At 42.8% G+C, this 27,467-nt stretch overlaps 1 protein-coding gene across 2 annotated transcripts in view; it reads right to left on the bottom strand.

Annotated features, from left to right (window-relative positions):
* LOC140453690 (stromal membrane-associated protein 2-like) overlaps positions 1–19,989 on the bottom strand; it is a 65,953-nt gene extending 45,964 nt beyond the window's left edge. For both annotated transcript variants that reach the window (XM_072548625.1, XM_072548626.1), the window contains exon 1: positions 19,832–19,989. In XM_072548625.1, the coding sequence (XP_072404726.1) occupies positions 19,832–19,949 (118 nt within the window). In that variant the 5' untranslated portion in view covers positions 19,950–19,989. The remainder of the gene's footprint in view (positions 1–19,831) is intronic.
* Positions 19,990–27,467: the final 7,478 nt, after the last annotated feature.

Genomic DNA, 27,467 nt, shown 5'->3' with positions numbered 1-27,467 from the left:
GTAGGTCAGGCAGCACTTGAGGAGGAGAATCGACATTTCGGGCATAAGCCTGACAAACAGCTCCTGCTCCTCGGATGCTGTCTGACTTGTGATTTTTCAGCTCCATACTTTTTGATTCTGACTCTCCAATATCTGCAGTCCTCACTTTCTCCTTGAGAAAAGCAGTTGCCATACCATACTATGATGCATTCAGATAGGATGCTTCCTATAGAGCATCTATCGAAATTGGTATGGCTATCTATGGATATGGCAAATTTCCTCAGCCTCCTGAGGAAGTAAAGGCATTGTTGTGCTTTCTTGGCCACAGCGTCAACATGGGTGGACCAGGATAGATTGTTGGTGATCATCACTGTCGGGAGCCTGACACCCTTGACCATCTTCATCTCAGCACCACAGCTACAAACAATGGCATGCCTCCCACTCCACTTGCTGAAGATGCAAAATGGAGAGATTTAGGAATGCAGTGAAAAGGAAGACGTTAAGCTTATGGGGTGGTGGGGCGTGTTTGGGGTTATGTACTTCTTAAGGCCTCAGCCTTGCTTTGTGAACGTGGGCTTGTTCAACAAACAGTTCATGGGCTCACCATGAACTCAAAACTGTTAAAGAGCGTTTGATTTCATACTTTTCTGACTTAGGGGAGAATGTTCTGACTCGGTCGCTGTTGAACAGGAAAAGAAATCACCTTACTCTTTGCCTGCATTGCAAAGTTACAGATGTATTTTCAGTCGGTGTTGAAAATACAGGACATCATTGGACTAACTGAAGGCTAGGATTGCAGCTTTTCCTCCAGCACAAAACCAAAATACTGAAACTGAAAATCTGAAACAAAATCAGAAATTGGCAGTAACTATGGAGAGACAAACAGAATTAAGGTCTGCAATGTTTCATACTGGAAATTGGAAACAAAAACAGAATTTGCTGGGAAAACTCAGCAGGTCTGGCAGCATCTGTGAAGAGAAAGCAGAGTTAATGCTTTGGATTCAGTGATTGGTCTGAACAAGGGTCACTGGACCCAAAACGTTTAGTTTGTTTTCTCTCCACTTCACTAAAACAGTGGACCTCTGCTTGGAAACATAGGAGTGATGGGAGGAGTCAGACAGTAATTGCATTGCAGTAGTCTGATCATTTGGCTCAAGCAGAATGCAAACTGAGCATCTTTCCGTTCCTGACTTCTTTACATCCTTGCTCCAAACATGGAGAAAACAGCAGAACTCCAGGTGTGAAGTAACTGTGACTGTCCTTGACACCAAGGTAGCATCTGACTGAACATGGCACCAAAGAAACCTCGCAAAACCAGAGTCCATACGGATCTGGGGAACAGTTCCCTGCTGGTGGAGTGGCAGGTGAAACTTAATTTAGATAAATGTGAGATGCTGCATTTTGGAAAGGGAAATCAGGGCGGGACTTTTAATGGTGAAGTCCTGGGGAGGGTTGCTAAACAAAGCGGCCTTGGAGTGCAGGTTCATAGCTCCTTGAAAGTGGAGTCTCAGGTAGGTAGGATAGTGAAGAAGGTGTTTATTATGGTTTCCTTTATTAGTCAGGGCACTGAGCATAGGAATTGGGAGGTCTTGTTGCAACCATATAGGACAATGGTTAGGCCACTTTTGGAATACTGCATGCAATTCTGGTCTCCTCCCTATCAGAAGGATGTTTTGAAAGGATTCAGAAAAGATTTACAAGGATGTTGCCAGCATTGGAGGATTTGAGCTATAGGGAGAGGTTGAATGGGCTGGGACTGTTTTCCCTGGTATGTTGGAGGCTGAGAGAGTGACCTTATAGAGGTTTATAAAATCATGAGGGGTATGGGTATGGTAAATGGACGATGTCTTTTTCCTGGGGTAGGGGAGTCCAAAACTAGAGGGCATAGGTTTTGAGTGAGGGGAAAGATTTAAAAGGGACAAGATTGAAGGGGCAACCTTTTCACGCAGAGGGTGATGGATGGAATGGGCTACCAGAGGAAGTGGAGGAGGCTGATACAATTACAATATTTAAAAGGCATCTGGATGGTTATATGAATATGGAGGGTTTAGATAGATATGGGCCAAATGCTGGCAAATAGAACTAGCATATCTGGTCAGCATTGACGACTTGGACCAAAGGGTCTGTTTCCATGCTGAACATTTCTATGACTAAGTAGGGAATGTCCTTCAAACTCATGACTTGTGCCTTGTCAAAGACGGACAGAGTTTAGGGAGACAGATGGTGAGTTATGTGTTGCAGGATTCCTAATCTCTAACCAGATCTTGTAGCCGCAGTATTTATATAGCTGGTCCAATATAGTTTCTGGGCAATGGTAACCCACCAAGATGATTCAGTGATGGCAGTGTCATTAAAATATTAAAGATTGATGGTTAAATCCTCTTTTGCTGGAGATGGTCATTGCCTGTCAAATGCGTGATGCAAATGTTACTTGCCACTGGTTAACCCCAGCCTGAATATTGCCCGGGTCTTGCTGTATATGAACATTATCTGCTGCAACACTATACCTCCCATGAATGGTACTGAACAGTGTGAAGTAAGCAGCAAACATCCCTTCTTCTGATTTGATATACACAAGACCATTTCTGAAGCAGCTGAAGATGTGTGAATATTGCTTCTCATTGTTCTGTCCTCTGAGGACCTGAGGTCCACATGTGGCAGAAGTCTGAACAAGAAAGCTGTGTCAGCACATCTTTGCGGGGTCCCCAAGCAGTAGTGTGACCACACAGCCGTGTAGCTTGGAAGGAACACTGCCTACAGCACTATCCCAAGGACCTCCTCCATGTCCTGCAGTTGTGATGACTGACGTGTAACAACCACAATTGTCTTCCTTTGTGCTGGCTATGACTCTGAACAGCAAAGACCTTTCCCCACCCCAATTCTCAGCGACTCTAGTTCTGCTGGGACTACTCAAGCTTTCCTCATAAGATGACCGCTTATTCCAGGAATCAACTGACTGAATCATCTTTGAATTGTTTCCAATGTAAGAAGGTCCCTTTTCAAGTAGTGAGACCAAAATTGTACACGGTATTACAGGTGAGGTCTCCATACTGTTTTAGCTTGTCCTTGCTTACTTTCACATTCTATTTTTCTTGAATTCCATTCTTCCTCTTGATTACTATTAATCAACATGCTGATGTTCACATACAAGGATATGGAGGAGCACACAATGATTGGGAAACAAATGCAACTAAAGGTTCTGCCCAGTAGATATCAGTTGAGAATGGGAAAATTTTAACAGAGGTGAGCATGAAAGGCAAGGTAATAGGTTCATTTGCCCAGTCCAGTGTTCACTGACTTATACTGGCTCTGATATTCACAATACATAAACATAAACACAATACATGAAGACACAACCTTTTGTTTAAGTTCCTCCATAGCAATTAAGAGAGGCAATGGCCAAGTGGTATTGTCACTAGACTATTAATTCAGAAATTCAAGTATTTTTTGAGGATCAGGTTTGAATTTTGCCACAGCAGATAAAAATGTGGAATTAAAAGTCTAATGATATCCATAAAACCACTACCGATTGTTGGAAAATCCCATCTGATTCACTCCTGTCCTTTAGGTAAGGAAATCTACCACCCGACATCTTACTCCAGAGATACAGCAATGTGGTTGACTCTAAACTGCCCTCTGAAATGACCCAGCAAGCCACTTCCCCACTGTGATTAAATGGCTGAATGAACTTCTCTCGTTTCAAATCTAATGATGCCCTTGTTTTTGTTTACCTCCTTTGCAGTCGTAACCTTGTATGCCTCACAGATTATAAGGTGCTTCGAGAGAGTATGTCGTTGTTTGCTATGATCTGTACTGCTCGCAAAAAAAACTTTCGACTGTACTTAGGTTTTTGTGACAATAAATCAAATAATCGCGATGAAGTCTCGGACGAGCTACCCCCAGTACATGGACTGCAGCAGTTCAAGGCAGCAGCTCACCACCATCTTCTCAAAGACTAATTAAAAAAAAGATTGATCCTTCCCTCCCTCCTACCATCTACTGCTCAACACTTTTCTGAACTTACCATTCTTCTCACCAATTTCATGACCATCACCCCTTCATCCTTTTCACCATTGGTAACTCTGTCATACTGAGAACTCTCCCCTCCTTAGAAACTCTACTTTAAGATCTACGCAAGCCCTGTCTGACAGGTCAGCTATCTCATTCTGCTCCGCTATCGTGACAGTTATTTTCCTTCATGCTTTAGAGGTTTTTGCAGACACTGTAGGATACTGCAATTATAAATTTAACACAAACCACTCATCTCCACAGCTTCCGGATTGGAATCTGAAGGATGAAATCAAAGTTTAGCACGTCACCAAAGATAGAGAGGAATGCTTTGAGATTGCTTGATAAAATACATTATTTGTCTTGCATTCAACTAAAGACTCCAGAACCATTCTCAGAGTCCAGCCATGCAGTGAGATGATGGAAATGGCTGTCTATTCCTGCAGGATCAGAATTTCCTCCAGACACCATCGGCCATTGAGGAGTCAGGTAATTGTGGGCACAGCCAGGTCATGAAGTATATTTAAGGCTGAAATATACAAATTTTCAATCAGTAAGGGAATCAAGGGTCACCTGGAAAAGGGGTGTTCAGAATTATCACAACCGACATAGCACCAAGCCATTCAGTGGCAGAACTCTTGAGATTAGCGTCCACCCTGAACTAATCAACACTTCATTACTGCCAAGAGGATGAATAGTGGATGAGCGGACAAATTATGTATCCATGTCACTCCCACTGACAGCTAGTACAATATTCAGAAATAATGTTTAAGACAAATAGCTATATCCGTTGTTATTTCTTATTGTCTCACGATCACTCACTCCAAGCCTTGGCACAAACCCAGCAAAATCAAGCTCCACACAGTAAACCCTGGAAGAGTGGGCTGATGGTTGGGGCAGGGCAAGTTGACCATGTTTCAATAAATCATGGAGCAGTGGACTGGCAAATATTCACTGCTCCATGATCAAAATACATGCCAACACAGAGATTACGTCCACGTGGCTTCTGGCAAGATGACACCGGATATGGTCAACTCCTTGCGAGCTCTTGCACGCCGATCTAAGTTTCTTATTTCCTATAATTATTCTACACTCTTTAAACTTCAAAGTTTGTGAGAAGATTTGTAGCTCGGGTGCTCGTTGTTGTGGTTCTGTTCGCCAAGCTGGGAATTTGTGTTGCAGACGTTTCGTCCCCTGTCTAGGTGACATCCTCAGTGTTTGGGAGCCTCCTGTGAAGCGCTTCTGTGATCTTTCCTCTGGCATCTGTAGTGGTTTGAATCTGCCGCTTCCGGTTGTCAGTTCCAGCTGTCCGCTGCAGTGGTCGGTATATTGGGTCCAGGTCGATGTGCTTATTGATTGAATCTGTGGATGAATACCATGCCTCTAGGAATTCCCTGGCTGTTCTCTATTTGGCTTGTCCTATAATAGTAGTGTTGTCCCAGTCGAATTCATGTTGCTTGTCATCTGCGTGTGTGGCTACTAAGGATAGCTGGTTGTGTCGTTTCGTGGCTAGTTGGTGTTCATGGATGCGGATCGTTAGCTGTCTTCCTGTTTGTCCTATGTAGTGCTTTGTAGTGTCCTTGCATGGGATTTTGTACACTACAGTAGTTTTGCTCATGCTGGGTATCGGGTCCTTCGTTCTGGAGAGTTGCTGTCTGAGAGTGGCTGTTAGTTTGTGTGCTGTTATGAGTCCTAGTGGTCACAGTAGTCTGGCTGTCAGTTCGGAAATGTTCTTGATGTATGATAGTGTGGCTAGTCCTTTGGGTTGTGGCATATCCTCGTTCCGTTGTCTTTCCCTTAGGCATCTGTTGATGAAATTGCGGGGGTATCCGTTTTTGGTGAATACATTGTATATGTGTTCTTCCTCTTTTTGCAGTTCTGGTGTACTGCAGTGTGTTGTGGCTCTTTTGAATAGTGTCTTGTTGCAACTTCTTGTGTGTGTGTTGGGGTGGTTGCTTTCATATTCAGGACTTGGTCTGTGCGTGTGGCTTTCCTGTAAACCTTTGTGGTGAATTCTCCGTTCGGTGTTCTCTGTACCATCACGTCTAGGAATGGGAGTTGGTTGCCCTTTTCTTCCTCTCTAGTGAATCAGATTCCTGTGAGTGTGGCATTGATGATCTGGTGTGTGTTCTCTATTTCTGTGTTTTTAATGATTACAAAGGTGTCATCTACATATCTGACCCAGAGTTTGGGTTGAATTTGCAGTAAGACTGTTTGTTCTAACCTTTGCATTACCGCTTCTGCTATGAGTCCGGAGATGGGTGAGCCCATGGGTGTGCCGTTGATTTGTTCATATATTTGGTTGTTGAATGTGAAGTGTGTTGTGAGGCCCAGGTCCAGTAGTTTGAGTATGCCGTCTTTGTTGATAGGTTCACTGTCCTGTTGTCTGTTCTGTATGTCCAGCAGGTTGGCTATTGTTTCTCTAGCTACGGTTTGGTCGATAGAGGTGAACAGTGCTGTTACATCGAATGAGACCATAGTTTCTTCCTGGTCTAATGTGTATATTTCTGAGGATGTCCAAGAATTCCTGTGTTGATTGTATCGAGTGTCTGGATCCGCTGATCAGGTGTTTCAGTTTCTGCTGTAGTTCTTTAGCCAGTTTGTGTGATGGTGTCCCTGGTAGTGATACTATGGGTCTGAGTGGGATGGCTGGTTTGTGCACTTTAGCTAGTCCATAGAATCTGGGGGTGTTGTTGCTTTAAGGTTTCATTCTTTGTCGGTCAAACATCATTAAAAACACAGAAATAGAGAACACACACCGGATCACACTCACAGGAATCCAATTCACTAGAGAGGAAGAAAAGGACAACCAACTCCCATTCCTAGACGTGATGGTACAGAGAACACCGAACGGAGAATTCACCACAAAGGTTTACAGGAAAGCCACACGCACAGACCAAGTCCTAAACTACAAAAGCAACCACCCCAACACACACAAAAGAAGTTGCATCAAGACACTATTCAAAAGGGCCACAACACACTGCAGTACACCAGAACTGCAAAAAGAGGAAAAACACATATACAATGTATTCGCCAAAAATGGATACCCCTGCAATTTCATCAACAGATGCCTAAGGGAAAGACAACGGAATGAGGACATATCACAACCCAAAGGACTAGCCATACTATCATACATCAAGAGCATTTCCGAACTGACAGCCAGACTACTGTGACCACTAGGACTCATAACAGCACACAAACCAACAGCCACTCTCAGACAACAACTCACCAGAACGAAGGACCCGATACCCAACATGAGCAAAACCAATGTAGTGCACAAAATCCCATGCAAGGACTGTACAAAACACTACATAGGACAAACAGAGTACAGCTAACGATCCGCATCCATGAACACAACTAGCCACGACCAGCTATCCTTAGTAGCCACACATGCAGATGACAAGCAACATGAATTCGACTGGGACAACACTACTATTATAGGACAAGCCAAACAGAGAACAGCCAGGGAATTCCTAAAGGCATGGCACTCATCCACAGATTCAATCAATAAGCACATCGACCTGGACACAATATACCGACCACTGCAGTGGACAGCTGGAACTGACAACCAGAAGCGGCAGATTCAAACCACTACAAATGCCGGAGGAAAGATCACAGAAGCGCTTCACAGGAGGCTCCCAAACACTGAGGATGTCACCTCGACAGGGGACGAAACGTCTGCAACACAAATTCCCAGCTCGGCGAACAGAACCACAACAACTCTTTAAACTTTATAGCATACTTTTAAAAATTACTAATATATTTTATCTAAACTCATTTACCTTTATAGTTGTGCCATCGAGAGCATTCTGTCTGGATGTATCACTATCTGGTATGGCAACTGTATCATTCAAGATCGGAGACGGTTACAGAGAATGGTGAACTCTGCCCGGATAATCACAAAGGCCAACCTCCCATCTATAGAATCCATCTACCAGGCCCGCTGTCAAGGAAAGGCCAACAGCATTCTAAAAGATCCATCCCACCCTGGCAAAAATGCTTTCCAATAACCTCTACCATCGGGAGATGGTACAGAAGCCTGAACACACACACACCAGCCGGTTTCAAAACAGTTTCTATTCTGCTGTTATTAGAATACTGAATGGACTCATAAACTCTTAACTTTCACCTGTACCTGTGTTTTTGTTTTTGCCGCTGTTTACCTATTATTTACTTATCTATGCTACTTAACTCTGTGATCTGCCTGTACTGCTTGCAAGACAAAGCTTTCACTGTGCCTTGGTACACGTGACAATGAATTTAATAGAATTGAATTTAATTATAGAACAACAGTGGCTTGAGTCACTTGACAGAAGCATGATCAAACAAAAGCAGTGTTTCTTTTTAAGTTTCTTGTCTTCTGAAGCAGCCACACCTCCTTTTGTTACAGGTATCTCCTGTTTCAGTGAGGGAAAGCCTGTATTGACCTTTTGAGCCCATTGAAAATAACAAGATTATTGTTGGTCTGTACAGCTCTCTATGAATCATAACCAAGGACTGCTGACTCAATATTATAATACTCAATTGACCTTTCCATAGAATACAGCAACAATTTTAGGAATGCTATATGATTCAGCATCATGTTTTCTTTCAGTAAACATTCAAAGCTTCAGAGAAGTGGGAAGAGTATTAGAGGGCAATAAAAACATGCTCAGATAAGCTGAGAATATTAAAACCCTAAAAAAAGGAGTGATCAGAAACTTGCCAACTCCATGAGATGAGTCAACTGCATAATTATTGCAGCATTGCCTGACAATGCATATGATGAAAGATGTTTGCACAGGACCTCTTCTAATAAAAACAGAAAGTGCTGGTGGAACTCATCAGGCCTGGCTGCATCTGAAGAGACAGAAAGTTAATATTGCGAGTCTAATGGCATTTTCTCAGAACTGAATTCTCTCTCCAGGGAGGCTTCCAACGCTGCTCAGTTTCTCTTCAGCAACGTCTGTTTTTATTTCAGACCTCCAGCTGCTTCAGTACTTTTCTTTGACCTAATGCGATTGTGCTGGAGGGAACTTGCTGTTTTACAGTACATTTCATGCAGATGTGTTTCTCGAAGAACTTCACAGAGCTGAGCTCAAGATGGTGAAGTTTGACAGGCCTAGGTGAAGAGAACTTACAATGCAGATGGAGATGAAAGAATCTGTATTGGAGGGAGGGATCAATGGGAAGGAATTTCGGAAATTGTTCAGGTGAATAAAGCCAGTCAGTGAAGTAGGGAATTCTACAGTTTACAGATACCTCTGAACCAAAAGGTGAGATGACAATCAGAGAAAAGCTTAGCTGAAGAGGAAGAATCCACAAAGTGATTATACTTTGGAAAGCAGTGGGAAGTGGTAATGTCACTGGACTTTCTTAGGATAGTGAAGAGTCTTTAGACTATAAGAGGATATAGACTACAAGAAGATAGCCTTAGATCACAAGAGGATATCGACAGACTGGTCAATGACAATTGGAATTCAATCCGGATAATTATGACGTGAAGGAAATGTGTGATGGACAGTAGGATTCTGGAAAGCACCGAGGATCAGAGGGACCTTAACGTACAGTATTCCTTTAAGGTATGAAGACAGATGAATAAAGTGGTTAAGAAGGAAAATAGGATATTTGGCATAGAGTTTAATAGTCAGGAAGTAATGTTGGAACTGTATAAAATCTATAGATAGACTATTGTGTGCAGTTTCAGTCACTACATTATTGGAGGGATGAGACTCTAATGGATATCACGCAGAGAAAATTTACCAGGTTACTTGGGCCAGAGAGATTTTGTTATGAAGACAGTTTGGACAAACTGGGGTTGTTTTCCTAAGGGAAGAGATTGAGAGGCACACAGTTAAATATATAAAATTTGAGGGGTACAGATAGGGTAGAAACTGCTCCCCTTGATGGAGGGAGGCAATGACCAGAGGCATAATTTTACGGTTAGGGTAAGATGATTAATAGGATATATGAGGAATAACCTTTTCCCTCAGAGGGTCGTTGAGAATATGGAACTTTGTCTGTAAGACTGGATGTAGCAGAAACCATTATAATATTTAAGCAGTATTTAGATGTATACCTCAAGTGTACAAAGCTATGGGCCATGTCGTGGAAAGTGGGTTTAGAATAGTTAACTGGTTGTTTTTGACTGACACAAACACAAAGGGCTGAAGGCCTTTTTCTGACTGTTTCTCTCTCTGACAAATAATCCAGAACTGCGGGCAAATGTTTTGGGGACATAGGTTCGAAACCCTCCATGGCAGATGGTGAAATACAAATTGAACAAAACTCTTGAAATAAAAGCCAGTGTAAGTGCAACCCTCTAATCATTTGAGTGTTGCAAAAACCCGGCTGGTCCACTAACATCCTTTAGGGATGAAAATCTGGTATTCTCATCTGATCTGGCTGACACATGACTCCAAACCTCAAGTAATGTGATTGACTCTTAACTGCCCTCAAATGGCCAAGAGCGCCAATCCACTCAAGGACATCGATGGATGGGCAAAGCAGAAAGGCAGTGCAGAATTAGGTAGGAAGCAGAGATTGTGAACTAAGTTGTCTCAGATCTTAAGGATATTAATGAGAGTTGTGGGAGGTGTTTGAAATTATGGCTTGCAGTTTGTTGATGTTGGAATTGCAAGTTATCCACATTAAAGCTGGATAGGTGACTAGAAAATAGGCTAACAGTCTCAAGGTCAGAGAAGCATCCACAACATAACTGTGTAGCCTTTTCAGCTGATCTGCACAGCCAGGTTCTATCCATTGCTGCTGGTTAGACTGTATTTTCTGCCATCTTTTGCTTCACCATCATAATTTACACAAGAATACACAGAGGGGCAGAATAAATCAGATGCTTTCAGTATGCAGTCAATTACAACACCTTCAGCTAAAACCACAAGGCTCTCAGGAATCTGCACTTGTAAATTTATTGATTAAACTTTTCAAAAGGATTCCAACTGATGGCTCAGTGCCAAGAGTCAGCCAGAATAGTGCACAATGTAACCATTGCAACAGTATTTTATATTATGTTGGAACATGCAGCAAATTTAGCTTGCAGGGATTCCTAGAAATATTCTAGTGTAAGAACCTATGGATAACGGGGAAGAGCAACTAATACACCCCATGTTAAGCATTGCCATTGTCAACACGTTCACTCAGATATACATTTTGAAATAAAATAAACTATTTTTATATCGCACCTTTAACAAACTTGTGGTGGCCCGAAGTGTTATGCAGTTTTAAAGTGTAGTCACCAATATAGAAAATGCAGCACTCAATTTAGAAATAGGAAATTAGGCTTTATCGGGCTCAAAAATGGACAAATCCCCTGGCCTGAATGAACTGCATCTTAGGCTGCTGTAAGAGATGAGTCAGGAAATTGCAGGGGCTCTGACACAAACTTTTAACTCCTTTCTGGCCATGGGAGAAGTGCCAGAGGACTGGAGGATGGCAAATGTGCTTTACACTTTTTAAGAATGTTAGTAGAGATATCCCAGGAAATTATAGACTGGCGAGTCTCAAATTAGTGGTAACGAAACAATTGGAGAAAATTCTGAAGGAGTGAATTAAAACTCATTTGGCAAGGTATGGGTTAATTAGGGATAGTCGGAAGGCTTTGTCAGAGGGACATCATTCCTAGAGAATTTATTAAATTCTTTAAAAAGTGTGATGAAGTGTGTGGATGAAGGAAGTTTAGCTGATGTAGTTTACCTCGATTTTAGGAAAGCTTGACAAGGTCACACACAGGAGACTGATTGAGAAGGTTAAAGCACATGGAATTAAGGGAACAAAAACAAAAAGTTGCTGGAAAAGCTCAACAGGTCTAGCAGCAGGTCTGTGAACAGAAATCAGAGTTAACATTTTGGGTGACTCTACTCAGGATGGAATTAAGGGAAACTTGGTGAAATGGATTAAAAACTGGCTTAGTAACAGGACCCAAAGGGTGGCGCTAGAAGGGTGTTTGAGTGACTGGAGGCCAGTGTCCAGCCGTGTACCACAAGGATCAGTGCTGGGAGCCTTATGGTTTGTTATATGCACGAATGATAAAGATGAAAATACGGGGCAAATATTAAGCAAATTTGCAGGCAACATGAAGATCAGTAGGATGAGCAATTATAAAGAAGACACTTGTAGGAAGATATAGCTGGGTTGGGGCAGACCAGTGGCAGATGGTATTTAACCCTGCCAAGTGCGAGGTGATAAGAGAGTATTTAAAGAACAGCAGGGGACTGGGTAGCTTAGAGGAACAATTATTCACAGACCCCTGTGAGCACATGAACAGGATAGTTGAGAAAGCGTATGGGACACTTGTTTTCAATAATCATGGCATAGAGTAGAAGAGCAAAGAGGTAATGTTGAAGCTGTAGAGAGTGTTGATTAGGCTGCAGCTGGAGTACTGTGTGCAGTTTTGGTCACCTCACCTAAGGAAGGATATGATAGCACTGGAGAGGGTATAGCTGTCTGGGATAGAGAAATTGTGCTATAAGGAGAAACTAGATAGGCTTGGATTGTTTTCTTTAGATCAGAGAAGGCTGAGGGGAGGAACAGGATTGAGGTGTATAAGGTTATGAGGGATGGACAGGGTGAAGAGAGAGCAGCTGCTCCCCTTGGTTGAGGGGTCAATCATGAGATGGCATAGTTTTAAGGTCAGGGGCACAAGATTGAGAGTGGATTTGGGAAAAAACCTTTTCACTCAGAGGTGGGGGAAATCTGGAATGCACTGCCTGGGAAAATATGGAGGCTGGAAACCTTACAACCTTAAAAAAAATTTGGGTGTGCACTTCAAATATCATAACATTCAAGGATATGGGACAAGTGCAGGAAATTGCACATCTTTAGCGATGGTGTGTTGGTGCAGACTTAATGGGCCAAAGGGCCTTTCTTGCGCTGTATGAACCTATTAATCTATGAATGCGCAAATAACAAGCTCTCTTCAAGGATGGATCTGTACCATAAAGATTGCAGCAAAATAGGAACCCAAACCAGACATTGTCTGCTCTGACGGTTTCTTTTCTTTCTCGTTTTTATTCTTTTTTTCTCTCTACTGACTTCCATCCCTCGGACAAAACGGTGGTGGCGAATTGAGCAAGCATGGACTTGAGGGACTCTCAGTCTTGAGGGAGCCAAGCAGGGATGAACTCGATGGACTCATGGCCTCAGGAAAGACCAAGGTGCATTCCCAGTCTCGAGGTGGACTCCCTGCTTTAGAAGGGCTATAATGCTGAACTTTTATCTTTATTTCTTTATTTTTCTAATTTATACCCAAGATTTTGTACCTAGGTTATCCTTGTACCCATGATGGTGCCAGAAATAGTGACTTTGTACACCTCTTGCAGCACTTATGTATCCCTGTACTTGAATACATGTGACAATAAACCTAATTCTAATTCCAGTTCTCACAGTGATATGGTATGACCAGATAACTTTCCAGTCAGATCACCCCAGCTCTAAATACTGATCCTGGGATACAGAGAATTTCTTATGCTCCTTTGAATAGCTATGGAATCTTCCAACAATCTCCTCTCTGAGATGTTAGGGTAGTCTAACGCCCCACTCAAAACACCCCATTGCCAACTGTGCAGCACTCCCTCAATACTGAACTGAAGTGTCAGCCAAGATTGTGTGCTCAGGTCCCTGAAGGCATCAACCATTCGACTCAGGTGAGAGTGTGCTATCCACTGAGCAATAGTTGACAATTTAATTCCTAAGCACAGATTCTAGTGGATTTATTTTGTTTTTATAGAACTGGTAAAGCTAAAACAAATGACATTTTGCTGCAAAAATGGGACAATTGTGCAACTTGTTAATTGTAAAGCATAAAAGGTTGATAACAGAAACCAGTTTCACAGCCTGTGATGTGTGAATACGCTCATAAACAGGAAACTGGAAACGGAAAATTGTATGCCACAAACTCACCAATACAACAAACTGTTCAGAATACAACACTGATCGCTCGGCCTCAGAGACTAGGGAGGACCCCAGTAACTTATTCAATCTCACTCAACATTAGGAATACTACCACCACCCGTGGAAACAAGAACAAAGTCATTAGTTTGCAAGGATTTATATTATTTTTAGCAATTAGAAAGATCATGTGCAATTCTATTCCCACAAACATCAGAAAAATCCCAGAACCATCAGTGATAAATTACAAAGTTCGAAGAATGAGAAAATCAGGAACAGCAGCTTTCTACCTGTTGCTTCTTGAAGGTGAGTAACTAAAACAAATCAAAGGTCAACAGTGACAGTTTCCAAGGTGAAGCAGCCACTGCCACCAGCAAGCTCCTCTCAAGGCCACACACCATCCAGGCTTAGAATCACCATTCCTTCACTGCTAAAACTTTGGAACTCCCTCAGTAACAGCACAGTGGGTGCACCCATGTCACAAAGAAGACAATGGTTCAAGAAGCTCACTACCACCTACTTCACAGCAATTAGGGATGGACAATAAATGCTGACCTGGCCAGCAACACCTACATTCCAGGAAATAAAAACTCCAAACCTGGTCAAACTTCAACTTGTTATTTTATATTCAATCCTCTCGCAATTTCAACACCAGAAACAACAGCAGTTTTCACTGGTGCCAAATTAACAAATCTCTGATCCATTTCCAACCTTCTGATCCTGATGGATTTTTGGGCATCACGGGGTCACTGCAGATTGAACCCTGACTTCATTCCCATAGTTCAGAGCTGCTCTAAAGCAGCAAATCAGATCTTAAAAACACTGGAACTGCTGAGCCCATGGATTCAGATTTGTGCTTTCATCATAAATATGCTCTTTTCGGTCCAGCAGTTCACCTTTATCATCCTGACCACCACATTAAATGATTTTGGAGTTGTCACTAATCCATGCTGAGAAGTGTCCAAAAGACCTAGATACGAGGCAAGGAAATCCCCAGTGGTAGGAAGTTCGAGAATCACAGCCTTAAAATTACAAGCCATCCAACACTTACCACACTTTGTCTCTAGTTGCTCATAACCTTTATTCCAAAATGTTATTTTCTGAAAGAAATCTATTTAATTTGGTATTTGAATGAATTATTGATAGTGTTCACTGAGTCTTTACTGAATCGATTTCACAGGTTAATTCCCCACTCACCAAACTAACATTTTGCAGATTACTTTTCAAACCCTTTATTTCACTGTTCTGAACAAGGTGTAACAACTGGTTGGATCTACAATATCTGGTCATCTTAAAAAGTTACAAACAGCGCTCATATCACAAAGCAATGAAGCAAAAGCATACCCTTTAATTTTGTTTCCTACTCAGCATGATCACAGACTTTCCACCTCTTGGCTCCGCAATTGCATCTAACGATAAATGGAAAACACACACCCGAGTAATAAATTATTGAACACAGAAACAAAAGTTTGAATGTCTGTGATCACCTGACACTAAAGGCTAAGTTACAGCCTTTAACTGAGGCTCTCAGAGGTCACCATTTGTCAAAATGTTTAGAGGCTGTGTTATCATGCAGAACAGGCAGTCATGTCAGAGGTCAGACAGTTCCTACATTGCTGACATTGAGAACAGAGTGGTGCCAGTATGTGTTGTAGGCCATTACACAGCAATCTTGAGTGTGCAGCGATCTCTCTCTCTATGTAAGTGATCACCAGAATTATTCAAACTGCAGGATAAGATGCAGCCTCAAATCCAATTAAAGAACGGGTTTCAAAAATCTCAGAGCTCATAATCTGACTGAGGAAAAACTTTTTGGAATCAGCTACAGTCTTCACCAGTGTTCTTGCCTCAAATTCTTCTTTTCTACTGGAACTCCAGTCCAGTGTTACAGGAATGTTGCACTCAGATTCTGTCTAATAATTGAGACACTGAGACCCTGTTGTGCCCTCTCGGACTAATGTCAAGGATCTTATAACATTATTTGAGGAACAGCAGCTGAGTTCTCTCCACTATCCTGGTACAGTGATCGGGATCTTGGTGCACAGAGGTCAACTTACAAGTTTGCAGATGACACTAAACTTGGAAGAATTGCGAACCATGAGGAGGTCAGCATGGAACTCCAAAATGACACTGATAACTGGTGAAATGGACAGATAGGTTTCAATGCAAAGAAGTGCAAGGTCCAGACTTTGATTGGAAGAATACAAAGTCAATATAGAGGGCACAATTTTAAAGGGGATGCAGGAGCAGGACCGGGTGTGCAAAGATCATTGAAGGTGGCAGGACAGGTGGACAGAACAGTAAATAAGGCATACAGGACCCTCTGCGTTATTAATAGGGTCATGGGTACAAGAACAAGGAGTCAGTCAATCTTGAACTTATGGAGGACACTTATTAGAGCTCAGCTGGAGAATTGTCTACAATTGCGAGCATCACATTATAGGAAAGATGCAAATGCATCAGCGAAAGTACAGAAGCAATTTACAAGAATGGTTCCAAGAACGAGAAACTTCATTTATGAAAATAGATTGAAGGTAGAACCATTCTCCCTGGAGAGGAGGAGGTTGGGAGGAGATCTGATTGATGGTTTCAAAATCTTGAGAGGGCTGAGAAAAGCAGAGAGAGTGAAGCTGTTTCTGCATGTAAAAGCAACACAAATGTTGATTTAATGTGATATGCAATTGAAGCAAGGGTGATGTGAGAAAAAACATTTTCATGCAGCAAGTTGTTAGAGTATGGAATACTCTGTCCGGAAATACAATAGAGTCAGATTCAATTGAAGCATTCAAGAAGGTATTAGATTTTTTTTTGTGTAGTCATGGTGTGCAGGGATATGGGGAACAAAACAGAAGACTAGCACTGGATAATAGAGCTGGTGCACGTATGTTGTGTCACATGGTACCATTCTGCACTCTAATAATTCTGTGATTCTGTGTTTTATCCTTAAAACAAATCTATTCATTAACACATTATTGTTTGTGGGAATCTTGTGAAAACATTGGTTGAGGGAGGCATTGAGAGAAGAATGTCTGGACTCTCAGATCACAGCTGGGCAGCACAGTGGCTCAGTGGTTAGCACTGCTGCCTCACAGCACCAGAAACCCAGATTCAATTCCAGTCTTGGGCGACTATCTGTGTGGAGTTTGCACATTCTCTCCGTGTCTGCGTGGGTTTCGTCCCATAGTCCAAAGATGTGCAGGTTAGGTGAGTTGGCAGTGCTAAATTGCCCATAGTGTTAGATGCATTAGTCAGAGGGAAACAGGTCAGGATGGGTTACTCTTTGGAGGGTCGGTGTGGACTTGTTGGGCCGAAGGGCCTGTTTCCAAACTGTAGGGAATCTAATCTAATCAGCCTGTCAACTCACACTGCTGGACCATGGATAGACAGTGATCAAGGGGTCAATCAGTAGAACAAAGTCTTAGGAAGATGGTGACATTCATTACTGTTCATTAGCTCAAATTAGTTGGTTTTCTAAACTTAATTTCAAAAACAACATTGAGATACAGTTTACAAGTAATTAAAGGCACAATGTGGTTAGATGAGATATTAAACCAAAGTCCCACCTGCACTCTCAGGAAAAAGAAACCTTGGCACTATCTCCTGCCAATATTTATCCCTCAATCGACAACACCAAAACAGATTATCTGGTCATTATTGCATTGTGGTAGCTTGTTGTCACAAATTGGCTGCCAAATCTGTTACATTACTACAATAATCACACTTCTTAAGACAGGATGGAATATTCCAAAAAAATGAAATGTTCCGGATAAATGCAGCTCCATTCTTAAATTCAGATATAACAGAGATAACCGTACACACAAACAGATGGACACACACATACATTCCTTCAACCATCAAAGCAAAATATTAAAAACGAGTAACGTGTGAAAATCAATTTGAGCACAGACTGATGCACTCGATAGGATACCTCAGCAGAATAAACTCTCCTCCTTTTCAGTTCCTGGTTGCCGCGATCACTCAGCACTGACATTATTAACAAACATTTCCTCTCCACAGTGAAGGTGCTGCTCTTGAATCTTACACTGAATACTTGATGATGGGCTTGGCATCACTCCAATCCCCTCCCAGTGACGACACACATTGTCCCCTTGCCCTGTTTGTCATTCCATTTCCTCCTTTCCGACTTACTCTTAATCCATCTGAGGGTCTTTCCATTGATTCCAGCAGTCCACTGATACCTTATTCAAGCAGCCAGGAACTGTTTCTGAACTGGTGCTATGCCAGGCAGTAAACTGACAAATTGGACCACATGGCAAATTCCAGTATGAGGCTGTACTGGTTTATATTTAATATAAGCAGGCTGTTAATTCAGATTATACAAGATTTCCAGGTACAATGGGAAGGGGGAACCATCCTATCCCCAAATTTCTGGGTTTGTCTTCAGTAGTCACTGTTAAACATGCAAAAAGGTTGAAAACTGTCCTAAATGTGTGTACCTAAACCACATAGACTGCAGTGATTCATGAAGGCAGCTGATGACTATCTTCTTCAGGGCTATTAGGGACAAACCTATTCTGAGACACATATCCTGAGAAGGGAGAATGATACACAGCCAGGAATGAAATTCCCAAACCATTGTATATTTTTCAAAATCAGTCTATGATAATAAATAAAGTGATTGCACATTTAAGCCACTCAGAAGGGAAACTGAAAGAGGAAGTGAAATACATACCTTGTTGAGAGGTTAAAGACCAGACCCTGACAGGGAGTGGAAATATCTCAGATTCCAATTTGTCAAAAGTACATTTACAATAAAAGTAACATTACAAAATCAAGTCTACTCCCTAATCTGGCCTGGAGCAGAACACTGTTCACTAACAGAGATCACAGCTTTAAACTGAGCCTGGGTGCTTGCAAGCTGGCTCGTACAATTGCACAATCTCACTAACAGAGTTACTGCAACCTTTCCTGGTGACACAGCAGTGACGAGGTATCATCGCTCTCTTCCAAGAAACAGAAGGGAAATAAAAGGAGTGCAATGTCTCAACTTCTTGTTACTTGGTGCTATGTTCGGTTATGACAATCTATGGTACGGTGCGCCTATTCTACAAAATATCCCCGATCATTCTCACACAGTAGATACAATAAACCCAGAACATGATATCTTTCAGACAGTCCTGGGGTTCTGAATTTGCAAATCTGCTGCTGCAATTTTTTTGACGTTGCATCCAAGCACAATGCCTGAACAGCTATATCAGCAAGTACTCTATTAGAAGTAGATATCCCAAAGAAGATTACTCAATAACCAGGCTGACAACTCGGATTCCCTCAAGTGTCAGTTTGCAATATCCAGCACTCAGTTGGTTCCAGCTGCATGTGACTGTCAAATGGTGAACCTGATACATTCAGTCTAATTTGACAAATAAAACATGCAGAAAGACAATCTGTGCAAGGACGTGGAATAAAACAGGGAAATTACCCAAAACTTTATGCCAAATGCACAGCAGCCTTATTAAGTGCACTCCAAGTCCACCCAAATTCAGGTTTTATGGTACAAATTCACGAGTGACTCAAACCAGATCAGCAACCTGAGCTTGTGAGACCTGGGTAGAGCATTCCCAATAACGCAGCTGATAAACCTACTTCCTCTTCAAAGCAACTACGAACAAATCCACACAGGTCCCGGCAATGAAGCAGAAGCCAACAGCAGAATGAGATCCAGTTTATGACATTTCAAGGTACATACACTGACTGAGATACACCGGAAGTTCAATGAAGGCAGAATCCAGGACTGTTCCCTCACTAAGACAGAGTTATAAAGAGGGGCTCGGACAGCCGGGGAGAGCCCGGCTCCGACACCGGGGGAGGGCCCGGCTCCGACACCGGGGGAGGGCCGATCCTCCCGGGCTCTATACGAGGTCCTGAGCCCAGATGGACTCCGGCTCATTCAGTAAAGGGAGGCCTCACAACCCGGAACCCCCACCCTCCCCGAGCCCGCTACCTCGGCCGCCGCAGTCCGCACACTCCCGGCTTTCGAGCAGCATCTCCCCGAGTAGTTCCTGGTGCCGCTCATTCTGCCGCTGCTGCCGCTCCCGTTCCGCCCGGGTCGCCATCTTCATCAAAGGTGCGGGTAGGGGACCGGAAACAGGAAGTACATTCTGTCTGGGCGGGTCCATCTGGGGGCGCGTCCATCCGGACAGGAGGGTCTACTGGGGGGCGTGTCCATACCCGGGGGGGCGTGTCTATCAGGAGGGGGCGGGTCTACCTGGGGCGGTGGGTCTGTCAAGAGGGGGCGGGTCTATCTGAAGATGACGGGTCTATCATGAGGGGGGTGGGTCTATCTGAAGATGACGGGTCTATCATGGGGGGCGGGTCTATCAGGAGGGGGTGGGTCTACTTGGAGAGGTGGGTCTATCAAGAGGGGGCGGGTCTATCTGGGGAAGGCGGATCAATCAGGAAGGGGCGGGTCGATCTGGAGGGGGTGGGGGTACCCGTGGCGGTGGGTCTTCTAAGAGGGGGCGGGTCTATCTGGAGATGACGGGTCTATCATGAGGGGGCGGTTCAATCTGGAGATGACGGGTCTATCATGAGGGGGCGGGTCTATTTGGAGATGACGGGTCTATCATGAGGGGGCGGGTCTATTTGGAGATGACGGGTCTATCATGAGGGGGCGGGTCAATCTGGAGATGACGGGTCTTCAGGCGGGGATGGGTTTACCCGGTGGGCGGGCCCTAAGGGTGATTGACGTTCCGCTCGAGCCAACGCTAACACCTGCCGCGGGGAGAGATGGGAGAAACAGCGTTAGTGTTTCCGCCCAGTGACTGAGGTGAAAACTGAAAGAACTGTGGATGATATAAATCAGAAACAAAGACAGAAGTTTCTAGAAAAGCTCAACAGCTGTGAAGAGAAATCAAGGTTAGCATTTCGGGTGGAGTGACCTTCCCACAGGTATATCCCCCCCCCACCCACTCCCCTCTTGTAAATGGGGTTAGAGCAGGAATGAGCCATAGTATCATGGTTGTATAAGGAGTAGAGTAAGGGGCTGAGTATGCAGCTTTGTGGGGCAGTGGTGTTGAGGAGTTCAGTATCTGGTCAATAGTAACACCAGGATGTTGATAGTAAAGGATTCAGTGATGTTATTCCCATTGAATGTTATGGGAAAATGGCTAGATTCTCTCTTGTTGGAGATGGTAATTGCCTGAAACTTAGGTGCAAATGTGACTTGCCACCTATCAGCCTTAACTGGCGTGTTGTCCAGGTCTTGCTGCATGCATATGGACATAAATTACTTCCATATCTGAGGAATTGTGATTGGTGCTGAATGTGCAGGACTGTCCTGAAATATCCAGAATAGTTGGTCACCCTGTCTCCAAGGTAATTATCTTCATCTCAGTCACACAGCATCGAGAAATGTGGTGCACACTGAAAGCCACCCCCTGCAGTTACCCCACCCTACAATGCCTGCTGCAGTCATCACTCATCTCTGTCTGGGTCTTTACTCAATATGAATTCTCCAGTGGATGCAGTACTAACTGCAGCCAATGTCCTCCCCAGTGACACTGTGATAGGAAAGTGTATGTGGCCTCTGGCCAGTGATGTGCTTGAGTGGCACAAATGCACAAGTCTTCCCGAAAGAGAAATCTGAAGCCTCACTTATCCTGACCGAGGCCAGGATTCCCATTGCTTCTGTTAAATACCATGCAATGGGACTTAACTCTACCTTCTTGCACCTTTGAGGAGTGTGCAGCCTTTACAGAGTTAACTATACCATCCTCTTCTCATGCTTCTTCGCCATTGTCCATGTGAGAGGGGTGGGGAATTGCACAGACCTGGTTATGTTCTTGTCAATCTAGTCCAGTACTTGCCAAACCTTTTTTTGTACTCTGATTCTATGTTGAGGGTTGAAAATTAACACTGCTCCTCCATAAAAACAATCAGAGCAGGGATGGGGCAAGTTTAGGGTGGCAGAAGAGAAGTGAGAGTTTTTGGCAGCTGGGAGGAGGGCAGTTACTATGGTTGTGAGTTTGGGCTGTCCTCTGTGTCAGTGTTATTGTCTTGCAGCTCACAAGACCAAAATGTCACCAGGTGACCTTTGGGTTCCTGACCCCTTGTTTTGGGAAGACACAATCAAACTGTAGTTAAAGAATCATTATCATTGGTATCTCCTTCTACCACTGGCTCCACTGCTCCTTCCAGTGTCACTTGAAGATCCATCTTTGGTTCCTTCTGTTTCTGATCTATGTGCTGACCATTGTCAACAAAGGAAGAGGTCACAGAGACATCTTTAATTAGTCATTAGAAAAAGGATGAGTGCTTGGCAGATGCTCATGCAATTCCTGGACTTATGAAGGGGGTAGAACACATCCAGGGAATAGGGAATTTAACATTGGTGCCAGAAAAAAAATAAAGGGGTATGGATAGGATAAATAGACAAAGTCTTTTCCCTGGGGCCGGGGAGTCCAGAACTAGAGGGCATAGGTTTAGGGTGAGAGAGCAAAGATATAAAAGAGACATAAGGGGTAACCTTTTCACGCCGAGGATGGTACGTGTATGGAATGAACTGCCAGAGGAAGTGGTGGAGGCTGGTACAATTGCAACATTCAAGACACATTTGGATGGGTATATGAATAGGAAGGGTTTGGAGGGATATGGGCCGGGTGCTGGCAGATGGGATTAGATTGGGTTGGGATATCTGGCCGGCATGGACGGGTTGGACCGAAGGGTCTGTTTCCGTGCTGTACATCTGTGACTCTAACTGCATCCTTATTCGTGAATAGAGCAGAAGAACATGTGGAAGTGTAATAGAATAAATATTCATCATTGATTTCAAAAGGGAAAATCTTGCTTAGCCAACCCTAAACTTCTATTAGGAGATAAATGAGAGGTTAGTCAATGGTAACAGCAGATCTGTGGAGCTTCCACATTCTCCTTCTGTCTGCATGAGTTTCCTCGGGGTGCTGCAGTTTCCTCCCATCGTCCAAAGATGTGCAGGTTAGGTGGATTGCCATGGGAAGTACAGGGTTACAGTAATATGGTAGGTGGGGTAGTCGAGGTGGGTTGCTCGTCGGAGGATCAGTGTGGACTCGATGGGCCATATGGCCTGCTTCCACACTGTAGGGATTCTTTTCTATGAGTCTATGTAATTCGTCTGATCTTCAAAAGTCTTTAAATAACATGTCCCATTGTAGATGAATGAATAAGGTCACAGAATGTGGAGTCAGGACACAAGCTAAATGAATTGTTCACTGGCTTCAAGACAGAAAGCAAGGAGTAGAAGGAAAGGGAAATTTGTAGGAGGCAGTAGCCTTATGATATTATTGTTCGACTGTTAATCCAGAGGCCACATAATGTCTGGGTACTCGTGTTCGAATCCTGCCTCGGCAGATGGAATTTGAACTCAATAAAAGTCTGGCATTGAGAGTCTAAGAATGACCATTATTATCAATGATCAGAAAAACCCATCTGGTTTACTGATGTTCTTTAGGAAGGAAACTGCCATCCTTTCTTGCTCTGGCTTACGTGTGACTCCAGACCAACAGCAATGTGGTTAACTCTTAACTGCCCTCTGGGGAATTAGGGACGGACAATAAATACTGGTTTAGCGAATGACATCCTCATTCCTGAATGAATAAAACAATGTTATGCAGTGACTGACTGAATATGGCAAGTGGGATCAATAAGAATCGGTGTTGGGACCACTACTGTTCTCAATTTATATTATTGATTGGACTTTACAATAAAAGACATTCTAATTTTGTGAATGACATCAGAATATGGGGATTATAGATAGTGTAGCAAAATACAAGGGGACATTAATCAATTGATAGCTTCAACAAATAATTGATAAGTTCAAAGATATATTTGAGTAGTATATTTTGTCTGAAGAAGAGAGAAGTCACATGTCTTTGAAGATGCATGTCCAGTTTGGGAGGAGGAACCAAGAGATCTCAGAGTAAAAATACTATAATCATCATGAATAAAAATAAAATACTGCAGATGCTGGAAATCTGAAACACAGAATACCAGAGAAACTCAGCAGGTTTGCCAGAATCTATGGCAAGAGAAACAGAGTTAATATTTTGAGTCCAGTTAATATTCAGAACTGAAAGGTATTGGAAATTTTCTGTAATAATTTTGCGAGAGGCAGAGATCCATGCAAAAGACAAAGGGGTTGTCAACTGTGGCAAAAAAACCAAAATATATAAATGGCTGTGAGAGGGAGAGAATTGGTCTTCTCAACTAAATGCAAAGTAAGCAACACACAAACAAGACTAGACTGTTGGAAGTAGGGTTCGAGGTGGGGAGGAGGAGAGGATGTAAGTAAAATGGAGAATGGCCAGAAAGCAGTCAGTATCTGAAGTTTTGGGATTTTATATTGAAATCTCAAGGCTGTCAAGTGTTTGAATGGAAGGTGAGGTGTGTTCCTCAAGCCTGCATTGTTCTTTGTTGGAACATGGCAGAAGGCCCAGGACAGAAATATTAACATGAAAGCAAGGTAGTTTGTTGAAATGGCAAGAAACTGGAAGGTCAAGATCATTCCTATAGACAGAAGGGAGATTTTTCACAAAGTTATTACTGATTTGCTTGGTCTTGCCATTGTGAAGGAGACCGCATTGTGAGCAGTGATTGCAGTAGACTAGATTGAAACAACTATAAATGAAACAGCTTTACCTGGAGGTTGTGTTTGAGGCCTTAGACAGTGAGGAGGGAGGAAGCGAATGGTCAAGTGTTCCACCTTCTGTGATTAAATAGAAAGTGTAGTGGGGAAATGAGGAGGGGTTAGGGATGATCTCAAGCAAGGATGTATCATGCCCCCACCCTTTTAGAATCATTATGTTCTGCCCAACAAGTCCACACTGACCTGTTAATGTCTTTTACTCTTGAGATTCTTAACATTTGAGGCAATTGCAACATGCCAACTTCCGTAAACAAGCAAAATTTTATTAACCAACTGCAATATAAGCTTTGGAGAAACTCTGAACACTCCTTGCCATGCTTGTGAGGTGTGTCTAGGGGTCTCTTTATGGAGGAACCTCTAACACATACCTCACAGGGATTACGGGGTTGTGGCAAAAGCTCTCTCTGAACAAAGGAAACAGTCCTTCCTTTATACCAAGTCTTTACATCACAGTTAGTAATGCCCACAAGACAACCCCCAGTCACTCCCTCATAGTCATAGGCCACTCAAGATACAATGCAGTGTCCACCTCACCTCCAGAGACAATGTAATGCAAATCATCCCTTTATGGTCAAAAATGTTGCAAATCATTTTTTGTGACTATAGGGGAGTAGTCAAATTCCAACTGTAATGTTCATATTGATTTCTGGATGAAAATGTAAATCATCCCTGAACGGCAAAGAAATGGTCATGTAAACCTCCCACATTCTATCTGTAAGACAAAGACACACCACCCTACCCCTGGGGTATTCAATTTCTTGCAGGTCAGTAGAACAAATTCACTCTTTAATATCTCAGACCTTCCAAAGAGCATCCCACCCAGACTCACCCCTCTACCCTATCCCTGTAATCCTGTATTTCCTGTAGTTAATCAAGTTAGTATGCACATCCATGAATACTGTGGGCAATTTAGCATAACCAGTCCGCCCAACCTGCAGATCTCTGGGGAGTGGGAGGAAACCGGAACACCCAGATGAAACCCACTGGGACATGGACAGTTGACCCAGGCTGGAATCGAACCTATGTCCTGGCCTTGGCACAAAGGCAGATAGTTCTTGTTGTTGAAAGTTAATCTCTCAATTCCAGAGCATCATTGCAGGAGTTGCTCAGGATAGTGTCTGTTATGACACTGGGTTAAACTCTCCTGCTTAATTTAAACCAGCACCACAAAGAGGATTTATCCCGTGCAGTAATCTGTGGAAATTTGAGAGGCCAAGAACTATCCCAAAGGTTGCTACTTAAAGTAAAAATTAACAACTTTAATCTCCTTTTATACTTTAAGAAATAACTAACTAACAACTATTTACAACTCCTTTCTCTAACCTATCTTTTACCTTCAACTTCTACAGTACTAGTCTGATAAAACCCCCGATGAAGATTTATCAAAAATTCAAATTTCAAAGCTGTCAAATCTTCTTTTTATATCATCCACTGTCTTGTTTTCTTCTTCTTAGGGATTATTTTTCACAAGTCACCGATCAATTAGAGGTACTTTAAGAAAGCTGTGTATCCGGCAGTCTGCATTTGTTGGTGGCTTGGCAGTTCTCCACCAACTGTTCAAACTTTCCCAGTCACCCCCAAAGCATCGGATTGAGTCATTGCCTTTTAAGATTGTCAATATACTAAATTCAAACTGGATTTGAGTTTGGTATTTTTTGGGGGGTTTAATTTAAACTGATTGGCCTAATTAGAATTTGTTTTTGTCTCCAGGCAACCAGCGACCCTAGGTGTTGGACCAAGGTTAGGTGAATTGGCCATGTTAAATTGCCTGTAGTGTTAGGTGAAGGGGTAAATATAGGGGAATGGGTCTGGGTGGGTTGCTCTTCGGAGGGTCGGTGTGGGCCTGTTGGGCCGAAGGGCCTGTTTCCGTACTGTAAGTAATCTCAAAGCATTTAAGGAAATCTCAAAGGAAAAGGTTCCATTATGTCTTGTTCAGACCACTTGGTTCAGCTAACTTTTAATTCTCTTAAAGGTACATTATCCCATACACATTCATAATATGTTCTAGGCCCAAGCATCTGCAATATTTCAATGACCTTCCCTCCTCCATAAGGTCAGAGGTGAAAATATTAACCACCTTTTGCAAAATATTGAGCAACATTCAAGATTCCCCAGATACTGAATTCTGTATTATATGCAGTGAGACTTGCAGAATGTCCAGGCTTGTGCTAATAAGTGGCAAGTACCATTTGTAACAATCTCAATTTCCAACAAGAGAGAATTTAACCACCTCCCTATGATGCTCCATGGCATTACCAATGCTGAAGCCCCTGCTGTCAACCTTCTGCAGGTTATGATTAAACAGAAACTGAACCGGACCAGCCAGACAAATCTGTGGAAATAAGAATTCTACAGCAAACAACATATTTCTCATCTTCCCAGTGCATACTCACCATCTACTGGACTCAAGTCAGAAGTATAATGGATTCTCCCCACTTGTCTGGATGGGTACAGCTCCATAGATACTAAATAAGCCTGACACCATCCAAGACTAAGCATTCCACTTGATTGGCACCTCATCCAGAACTTTCACTTTCACCATGACACAAGGCTTTTTCAACAGCACCTTCCAAACTTGACATTTTTCACCCAGAAGGACAAGGACATCACCTGCAAGTTCATCTCCAAGCCACATAAACTCCTGACTTGGAAATGTCCTTACAGAAGTGGGTGTCTGTACACTTCAAAAACTGCAGTGGTTCAGTGCACAGTTCATTATCACCTTCTGTAGAGAAATTAGGGTTGGGCAAATAATGCTGACCCAGCCAGTGATGCCCACATTACATGAACGAGTTTACAAAAAGCTACTAAATGTAGCGGAGTTCATTGTTTTGGAGATGTTTTTAAGAAGTGAGTTGGATGATTCAGTTCCTACAAAGTATCTTTCAGAATGGAGAATAATGTGGAGGTGATAAAATTTAATGCAGTAACTACAAGAAGTTTAAAGCACAATTTTAAA

Source organism: Chiloscyllium punctatum, chromosome 27 (genome assembly GCF_047496795.1).
Source record: "Chiloscyllium punctatum isolate Juve2018m chromosome 27, sChiPun1.3, whole genome shotgun sequence".
Classification (NCBI taxonomy): Eukaryota; Metazoa; Chordata; class Chondrichthyes; order Orectolobiformes; family Hemiscylliidae; genus Chiloscyllium; species Chiloscyllium punctatum.
Note: the sequence above shows the minus strand (reverse complement) of the source record. Positions and strands in the feature narration are given on the sequence as shown.